This window comes from Salminus brasiliensis, chromosome 21 (genome assembly GCF_030463535.1).
Source record: "Salminus brasiliensis chromosome 21, fSalBra1.hap2, whole genome shotgun sequence".
Taxonomy (NCBI): domain Eukaryota; kingdom Metazoa; phylum Chordata; class Actinopteri; order Characiformes; family Bryconidae; genus Salminus; species Salminus brasiliensis.
In genome coordinates this window covers 22,217,751-22,227,549 of record NC_132898.1, presented here as the reverse complement: position 1 = coordinate 22,227,549, position 9,799 = coordinate 22,217,751, and the positions used below count along the sequence as shown (strand labels likewise).

General features: G+C 43.0%; 1 protein-coding gene across 2 annotated transcripts; it reads left to right on the top strand.

Moving 5' to 3' along the window:
* The first annotated feature begins 812 nt into the window (after positions 1 to 812).
* def6b (DEF6 guanine nucleotide exchange factor b) lies at positions 813 to 9,501 on the top strand. 2 transcript variants are annotated; one of them, XM_072665830.1, is made up of 11 exons: positions 813 to 1,033; positions 2,006 to 2,146; positions 2,293 to 2,478; positions 2,760 to 2,984; positions 3,544 to 3,690; positions 4,406 to 4,514; positions 4,694 to 4,992; positions 5,497 to 5,663; positions 6,976 to 7,174; positions 7,286 to 7,376; positions 8,143 to 9,501. In XM_072665830.1, the coding sequence occupies exons 1-11, from the start codon at positions 938 to 940 to the stop codon at positions 8,316 to 8,318; spliced, it is 1,836 nt and encodes a 611-aa protein (XP_072521931.1). In that variant the 5' UTR covers positions 813 to 937; the 3' UTR covers positions 8,319 to 9,501. The 2 variants fall into 2 exon arrangements, with proteins under 2 accessions (XP_072521931.1, XP_072521930.1); XM_072665829.1 differs by having other exon boundaries at positions 8,131 to 9,501.
* Positions 9,502 to 9,799: the final 298 nt, after the last annotated feature.

Below are 9,799 nucleotides of genomic sequence, written 5' to 3'. Positions count from 1 at the left end.
ACAAAGGTAAACTCACTCTCAGGCAAACTCACTCTCAGGTAAACTCACACAACGGTAAACTCACACTCAGGTAAACTCACACTCAGGTAAACTCACACAAAGGTAAACTCACTCTCAGGTAAACTCACACTCAGGTAAACTCACTCTCAGGCAAACTCACTCTCAGGTAAACTCACACAACGGTAAACTCACACTCAGGTAAACTCACACTCAGGTAAACTCACACAAAGGTAAACTCACTCTCAGGTAAACTCACACTCAGGTAAACTCACTCTCAGGCAAACTCACTCTCAGGTAAACTCACAAACAGGTAAATTCACACTCCACCTGGCATATCATAGCAACTGCTTAAAAAAACTATAGCAAACAACAAAGCAACAATCTAACAGTTTCATAGCAGCCCTCTGGGGTACCATAGTAACTACTTAGCCACAATATATCAATCACTTTGAAGAGCGTAGCAATTGCTGAACTACATAATAGCATCCACTTGGAACAGCATAACAGTCACATAGCAACCCCATATCAACTTCCTGATGACATCCAAGCAACCACCTGGGAATTGGATATGCTGTGCAATCACTCATTTTTCATCACATTTTTCTGAAACCCTCTGTCTGTACTACAGGGCCCCCTGGGGGTGACCAAAACAAGTCCTGTGTGTGTGTGTGAAGCACTGCTCAGCTCTTACAGGGGCTCAGTGCCGCAGGCAGGGGGTGCTGTGCTTCTGCAGGTGGAGGCAGGATGTGAGAGGTTTTTTTTTAAAGATTGAAGGGGCGAGAGGAAAACAGAGCAAGAATAAGAAAGAGAGAGAGAGAAGGAGGGAGAAGGGGTGCCAGAGGAAACAAAAGAAAACAAAAGAGCGAGCAAAAAAGAGACAGCAAATAAAGACAGAATAGAGGGAGAGAGACATAAACAGCAGTAAGAGGAGTGAGGGATGGAGGTTCGAGCAGAGCTGCTGAAGAGCATCTGGTACGCCTTCACCTCTCTGGACACAGAGGACAGCGGGAAAGTGTCCAAATCGCAACTGAAGGTGAGAGAGAGAGAGAGAGAGAGAGAGAGAGAGAGAGAGAGAGAGAGTGTTGAGTATTGGTGTTTGGTATTGGTGTTTTTCTTCTGCTCAGTTCTGAAGTGTCTGAATGCTTGTTACTGTTAAGGAGTCAGTAAACTGTCAGTAAACAGTAAAGCTCACTGAACTTCTCCTGAAGTGTCTTGGCACCCTCCTTCAAAGTTCCTCCTAAAATCAAGGGCACTAGCCGTGGGTTTGTGCCTCTTTACTGCAGTAACAGCCTCTACTTTTGTAGGAAGACTTTAAACTAGATGTTTGCTGTGAGGAGAATTTGATAGCGTTCAGCCCAGAGAGTGAGGGCACCCAGTGAGGTCAGGTACTGATGTTGGAGACTTAGTTCTGACACTCCAGCTCATCCTAAAGGTATCAGATGGAGCTCCATCACTCCAGAGAATGCAGCTCAATGCTGTGGTTATGGGGTCATGTGATCATGGCTGCTCCAGAGCGTCCCATGAATTCAGTCATTAGAAAGGCCGTCCAAATACTTCTGTACATGTTGTGTGTGTGCGTGGGGGTGCTTGTTTACTTCAGCTGTAGGTAATCTGTCTCACATGATCTGGATTTAGAGAATTGGGGTCTACAGTCCACACACACGCACACACAGGTTGTGTCAGCAGTGTTAGGCTGCAGTGCACATTTGTGTGTGAGTGTGTGTGTGTGTGTGTTGTAGTGAGAGAAAATACACAATTCTCAATTGTTTAACCCTTTTTTGTAGGTGTGGTTTGTTACATTTTTTATTGTATATTATTGAGTAAATGTTTGTTTAGTGTTGTGTTGGTGTTGTCTTTAATCTGTAGTATTAACCGGTGTAATACTGTTTGTACTGTTGCTATGATGCATATTCTGTTTGTTTGTTGTTTAGATGTTGTCTCATAACCTGTACAGTGTATTATTGAATGGGATCTGTTTGTTTATTGTTTGTTGTTTATTGTTTAGGTGTTGTCTCATAACCTGTACAGTGTATTACGGATCCCTCATGATCAGGCGGCTCTGGAGCAGCACTTTAGTGATGATGATGATGGACCCGTTTCCAGCCAGGGATACATGCCCTACCTCAATAAATTCATACTGGATAAGGTACACAAATACACACACCCAAAGACACACACTAAACCAGGGATAAATGTATTACCTCAGTAAATTTATACTGGATGAGGTACACACACCTTTATGTTTATGTGCCCTTACTGTGTGTATGTGTACGTGTGTCCGTTTTCTGGCAGGTAGTGGAAGGCACGTTTGACAAAGAGCAGGTGGACGAACTGTGCTGGACGCTCTGTTCTAAAAAGAACTACCGTCCAAACACCAATGGCACCGCGGTTCTGTCCAATAAAGACGCAGGACGTCTGTGGTGCCTCTTCAACTTCCTTACTGAGGACAAGTACCCACTACTGCTCGTACCAGAGGAGGTGAGAAAGACTTGTTTAAATACATTTAGCTACCATGTATTGGAAGCTTACACCCACCAATTGGCATGGCCTATGTTTTAGATAACATGTCCTAGATAACATGTTTTATTACTGTAACTTTTTGTTCCACCTTGAATGGTGCAGCAGTTACCTTCTGGCACCTGAGGCCAGTTTCTTATTGTAATTTTCTGTTCCACTTTAAATGGTGCAGCAGTTACACTCTGGATCCTCAAGTTGGCGCATTATTGGAAAACATAGTGTGTGTGTTTGTGTGTTCTCAGGTGGACTATCTGCTGAAGAAGATCTGCGCAGTGCTGAGTGTGGAGCTAAACAGTGTGGATGTGGAGGAGTTCTGGACTCAGGAGTGTGTTCAGGAGGGCATGAGTGTGTGGAGTTTCCTGGAACTGGTGAACTCAGGGGTTTTGGGCCGAGGCCTGGAAAGAGAGCGCCTCAGCTCGGCTATAGAGGATGTCTACCGGGAGATGGTCGGAAGCGTCCTAAAAGAGGCACGATTTTAAAGATTTTAAAGCAGATTAAAGAGCCCATGTCCTGCATGGCTATGGCTTGATTTTTGGACAGATTGCTTTTTGCTACTGTCCCTTTAAGACTAATGGGCTTTAAGACTAATGGACTGAATGGGTGGGGCTAAACTGCTATAGGCTGAATGGGGGGCTAAACTACTGTAGGCTGAATGGGTGGGTATAAACAGCTTTAGGCTGAATATGTAGGGCTAGACTACTGTAAGATACTATAAGCTGGTTGAATCTAACGCTGGGTGAATCTAAAGTGATGTAGGCTAAATAGGCGGGACTAAACTGCATAGACTATTGGTTTATGTGACATCATGAAAACAGTTATGGTAAAATAGGCTGTTGTTTCAGGTAATATAGACTTTTTACTTTAAAAATCCAGGATACGGGTTCTTTAAAAATACTGTATTTTTCCAGGCACTTTCTTGAATCCATCCCTGACTCGTACACACATTCCAGACACTAAATGATTAAAGTGTAAGTCTACAGGGAAAGAAAACTGCTGATTATGTGTGTGTGTATGCGTGTGTTACAGGGGTATCTGTGGAAGAAGGGTCACCTACGGCGGAACTGGACAGAGCGCTGGTTCTGTCTGAAGCCAAGTGTTCTGAGTTATTACACCAGTGAAGACAGGAAGGAGTGTAAAGGCAGCATCGAACTCGACCTCAACTGCTGTGTAGAGGTACTGTTCACCCCTCACCTCAAACTGACGCTTAAAGAGCCCATATCTTTTAACACTGATATACACTAGGAATTGGGACACCTGCTTATTCATTGTTAATATAAAGTATTAAAATAAATGACTTTATCCTGCTTTTGTTGGAGTAACTGTCTCTACTGTCCATGGAAGGCTCTCTACTAGATGTCTATAAGACAGCGCAAGTGAGGTCAGGATGTTGGATAATCACGAACCCACCTCACCCACAACTCCCTAACTCATCCCAAAAGTATTGCATGAATCATTCCAGAAAACTCAGCTCCACAGCTCAATCCCTGGGTGCTTTATTCCCCTCTAGCCCACGCCTGGCATTAGTCATGGTGCCAATAGGTTCATGTTTTTCTGCTCCAGAGAGTCCTATTGTATTAGCGATACTTCTCTACAGGGACTAGACAAGCTGTGTGTGTTAATTTGCACATCTCTGTCAACAATGGGTTCAACTTAAAGTAGCTGAATGTGTTCATTAGAAGGGGTGTCCACAAATATTTGGACATGCAGAGTATGTAAATAACATCTGTTTTGATTGGCTGCCTTGTGTTGTGCCTAATTCAGACAGCAGCCTAAAACAGTCCCTTGAATAGGTGAGGTTACACCTCTTTAGGCTGGTATAGGCTGAATGAGCGGGAGCTAAACTGCTGTAGGTTGAGTGTGTGTGTGTGTGTATTTGTGCGTGTGGCAGGTTCTCCCAGAGAGGGAGGGAAAGAGGTGCATGTTCTGTGTGAAGACCCTCAATAAGACGTATGAAATGAGTGCACCGGACAGCAAGCAAAGACAGGAGTGGACAACAGGTAACACATACATACACAGTGAATGACACACTGTTATTATAAACATAACTATAAACACAGCTATGCTAATTGGTGGGGTGTAAGCTTTTATTATTTGTTAGCTACATGAGCCTCATAGCTCCTAATAAAATTAGACTAAACCGGAGGAACTACATGAGCACACACTCTTCTCTGCACAGCGATCCAGCTGGCGATCCGTCTGCGCTCGGAAGGGAAGAGCTCCCTGCATAAGGAGCTGAAGGCTCGGCGGCAGGAGGTACGTGAAGAGCGGGAGAGGAGGCGAGCCTTTAGAGAGCAGGAGACCCAGAGACTGCAGGATCTGCAGGGCGAGAAGGAGCAGAAACAGGCGGAGCTTGAGCTTCTGAAGGAGGCACAGAAGCAGGCTCAGGTGGCGCTCCTGCAGGAGGAGGAAAGGAGGAGGAAACAGCATGATGAGTTGCAGAGGGCACTGGAGGAGCAGCTGCAGCAGGCGGAGGAGGTGAGGAAAAGGAGGAAAAGGAAAGAAGAGAGTACACCTACAGAAAAATGGGTTATTTTTGAGTCCCTGAATACAACCATGGTTCTGTATAGAACCATAACAACTTCAATAATTTACCTTGATGCTTAAATTGTTCTTTGTATACAAAATAAGTAATAACAATAAAAAATAATAATCTTGTATGCAGTTCTTAATATAAACTTTTGAATGGTTCTGTATCGCACAGAACCCTTTCTCTGTAATATATAGAATTTAGTTGTTTAGTGTAAGAGGAGAAGAGTGTGCTTGAATTTTACATGTTATTTAGAACACCTGATGCCTAAGCGTTTTATATAGTACTGTAAAAAAGTTTAGAACAGTAGTAGAACCCATTTTTCAAACAACAACTACAAGAGGTTTCCCTTGTAAACCAGGAACAAGGAACCATTTAATGACTAAAAGAATAATTGAAGCTGTCATAGTTCTGTATAGAATTCTTAAGGAACTGCTTTTGTGTGTGTGCAGGCCCGAGCAAGCATGCGTGAGGAGATGGCGCTGAAAGAGGTGGAGGCGGAGCATCAGCGGAAGAGGATTAGGGAGCTGGAGGAGCTTCAGCAGCATCTGGAGGACGCGCTGCACCAGGAGATCAAAGCCAGACAGGACGAGGAGAACTACAGATACACACAGACCAGGTACACACACATACACACACACACACACACACACACACACACACACAGAAGCTCTAGTGCTACACTTGTTGTCCACTTCATCAGAAACTCCCACTGTTTAGATATGGCCTTACAAAAGGGCCCAAAAAATGCACCAAAAAAGTTCCTGTAATTATGAGTAGTAATGTAGACTACATTGGGTGCCTTACAAGAGAGGGGGTTCTGAGAAAGTCGTCAGCAAGGTGGCTCTACGGGGGAGAAATTTCTGTAAAAGTGTCCAGCAAGATGGAACTACCAGGGAAGGGGGGTCTGATAATTTGATCATTCAGCCAGGTGGCTACAAGAGAGGAATTGATCATAAGTGATCAGCAAGGTAGAACTAGAAGAGGGGAGTTTCTGATAAAATGGCCAGCAATTTGGAGCTACAAGAGAGGGGTTTCTGATAAAGTGACCAGCAATTTAAGCTGTTGTTGTATATGTTGTGTGTGTATGAGGGTTAAGTGTCGCAACTGTGTCACTAAACTGATCTTAGAGACTGATGTGTTTTGCCTCCCACAAGTGCAGCTCAGCAAACCATGCACAGCCCATAAAGACCACAAGATTATGTGTGCATCAGTGTGTGTATGTGTGTGCATGTGTGTGTGTATGTGTGGAACCTTATTTTCTTTGTTTTTAGCGCTGAAGATTTCCTGTTCGCTCGGCTCTGTGGTTGCAGGTCATGATGAGCAACACAATCCTCACTTAGAGAAACCGAGTGCCACTAAACACGGCAGCAGGAGCCTGAATGTCCAAACTCCATTGCATTTTTATAGATAACAGTGTGCCGTACAGTTTCACAAACCACATCACCACACTGATGACACAGTCTTACACTTATACAATTTAGATTATGTCATAAATTGCACCTCAGTACAAGATAAACAGCATACAAAGTTAATTAATAAATGTGATCATTATATTACACTACATTGAACAACATGGTGTTGGGACACCTGCTCATCAATTGTTCAAGGATATTCAAAAAGAGAGAAAAAGAGAGATCTTGCTCTTGTTGGAAATAACTCTCTCTACTGTCAAGGGAAGGCTTTCTACTAGAATTTAAATGAATTGCTGTGAGGATTTGATTGCATTCTGAGACAAGATGCAGGATTGGCAGTATTTTCCCTCAAAGAAATAGACACGCTGTGTGCGTTCTGCTGTTTAGCCCCACCCATTCAGCCTACAGCGGTTTAGCCCCAACCATTCAGCCTACAGCAGTATAGCCCAACCCAGCCTTAGTCTACAGTCTTGTTGTTTACAAGCTGTTGTTTGCTTGTTTGTTGTGTGTCTGCAGGCTGCTGGCGGAAGAGGAGGAAAAGACGAAGGCTCTGCTGTCCCTGCAGGAGGAGCAGGAGGAGCTGCTGGAGCACATGCAGAAGGAGAAGAGAGAGCTGAGGAGGGAAATGGATGAGAAAGCTAACGCTCTGGAAGAGGCACACAAACAGCTGGAGAACATTCGTGCCAGCAGACACCGTGTGGACCAGGACATTGCAGTGCGTACCTGTGTGTTTGTGTTAAGGAGCGAAATCAATTCATTTGGGTTCTGAGGTAAGGTTCCACTTGGTTGATGTCAGGTATCTAATTAAATATGTATGTGTTCTCAGGCGGCCCAGAGGAAGCAGCGGCAGGCCAGCTCGAGTGTTAAACATTGGAATGTCCAGATGACCAGGCTGATGCACCCCATCGGCCCAGGAGGTGTGCAGCTCACACTGTTGTGGTTCACAATTCAATGTGCTTGACACAAAGCAAGAATATGTTGATAAGTTTGTGTCCATTGGCTCTATTGTTCTGAACATTAAGCCCAGCTCTTATGACCCAAAACATGCGTTGAAACACAACCTTTTAACTATTTATCTCCCACAGACTATGAATAAACACAGCCATCAGCAATAACACCACATATCTAATATTGAGTCACCATAACACCATTTGTGCCACATCAACAGATCTGACCATTTGAGGCATGGAGTCCATGAGACTGTGAAATTGCCCTGTAGTGTCTGACACCAAAACATTAGCAGCAGATCCTTTAAGTCCTGTATGTTGTGAGGTGGGACCTCCATGAGCATCAGTGAGTCTTGGGTACTGACCGCTTCATACCAGGAACACCTCACAAGACCTGTTTGGAGATGATTACTTTTGTATATTTTTGTGTGTATGCTAGGTGAGTTTGCCAGCCTGCTTATTACTAATGTTAGATCCTTGATTCTTGCTGTGTTCCATTTAAACTGGGATGTTGGAATATCTTAGGTTTTCATTATAACTGGAATGCCCTCACAACTCGGAAAGTTGGGAATGTTAAGTCTCACCCACTCTCTCAAAATCCAAGATGGCTTCACCACACATTAACAGTAATAGAAGCAGCGGTGCCATGCAGTTTATTAGCTCTTCTGTTTGTGTCTCAATAAATCAAGAACTATCTCCTAAAATATTCTCTCTCTAACTCCAGCCTGTGTTTCAGACCGCAGGGCATCGGCTCCGGCCATGCGAGTGCCATCTTTAGGAGACAGCGGACTTCTGGCCACTAGAGGCAGCATCCGAGAGACGGACAGACACAACGGAGACGAAAAGAGAGAGGAGAAGACAAATGGAGAGAAGTCCCGAGCGCTCCACAAAGCTTATTCTGAACCTGTGTAGAGAAGAACACACATTAAAGTGACGATTCAACAACTAAAATCACAGTTTTTAGCTAACAGTGGGCCCTACAGAGACAGAGACATCAATTACGGAACACCTCCACACGGTTTAAGGAGAGTGGATGATAATTTGGATGTGCAGGTAGCTCCAGTGCTAATTGGTGTACATAGGCTTCCATTACTTGTTAGCAACATTAGCCTCGTAGCTCCAGTGTAAAACTAAAGAGGCATCAAGCTTGTCTTGACTGATTGACCACATTTGGGGGAAGAGGGGGAAACTGGGGGAACTAGATTGTTGTTTTTTTTCCAATTTTTGATTTGAATTATCGCTTTAACGTCATCTCTCTGTATCATAAATGCTCCAGTCGACAGTTTCACTCCTAAACTTTATGAACATCACTGTTCAAAAGTTTGCAGTCGTTTGCTGTATCAATAAATATTATTTGATTGAGTAGTAACTTACTTTATGTAGATTTAAATGTAATAAACCAATTTTTAAAAAACAATTTAATTATTCTGGGAACAGCCAGTCATTAAATGTTGAATTATTGACTGCAATTATGTGTTGATAATCATTTATTTAAAGATATCTGTCTCTGCCTTTACATTATAAAAATGTATAGTGTGCTGTAAAGAGTTTTAGCATCAGATTTGAATCATTTTATGCATGAAAATAGTGATTTCACACTTTTGAACAGTTGTTTGAATTCAGTTCTGGATAAAAATGTTATTATTATTATTTTTTTTTTTTTATTATTCTCTGCCTAATTAAAAAGGTAAGTGAACAGAGTGATTCAAGTGTGGGTTTGGTTTGAAAAGCTCCATTCTGGAGAAACCTGCCCAGTCAGAACTGTTCACATTGAGGAGGAGTGGAACCAGATGTCTGAAGCGCTAAAAGCATCTCACAGAAAGTTTCTACACAGCTTGGAGAAGATTTTGGGCCTAAAATGTGTTTGTAAAGTCACATATCATTAAATTAATGGATACGGAGTTGTGCAGAGATTTTTGGGAAAGGGGTGGAAGTGCCTGTTAATGATGATCTATTTCAGGCTTCATCTGATGATCTAAAAGCTTCATCTGGGTCTGGAAATCTGGCCCATTTTTACTTTAGTTCATTGTTGAGATGTTTCAGTGTAAAATCTTGAATCATGTGATTAAATTCTGAATAAAGAAACAGGTCCGGACTGGTTGGGTTCTGTGTGGAGTTCGTTTGTTTAGTCTGGGGATGCTCAGGGTGCCCATCATGTCCATCTCGGAGTGCGCTCAGACTCTGAGTGTGAGAACAGATTGAAAGGTGCAGATCTGGAAAGTGCTCGGGTGTGATATGATCACTTTCTGTGGTTGAACTTCCTGTTTCCTGTAACATTAAGAGAGGAGCAGACATTTATTCACAGCAGTTGTGTGTCTGATTATTATGAAAATATATACAACTATTTCAGTCTTGCACGTTTTATAAGAGCTGGATTTAGTGAAACGCAAAAT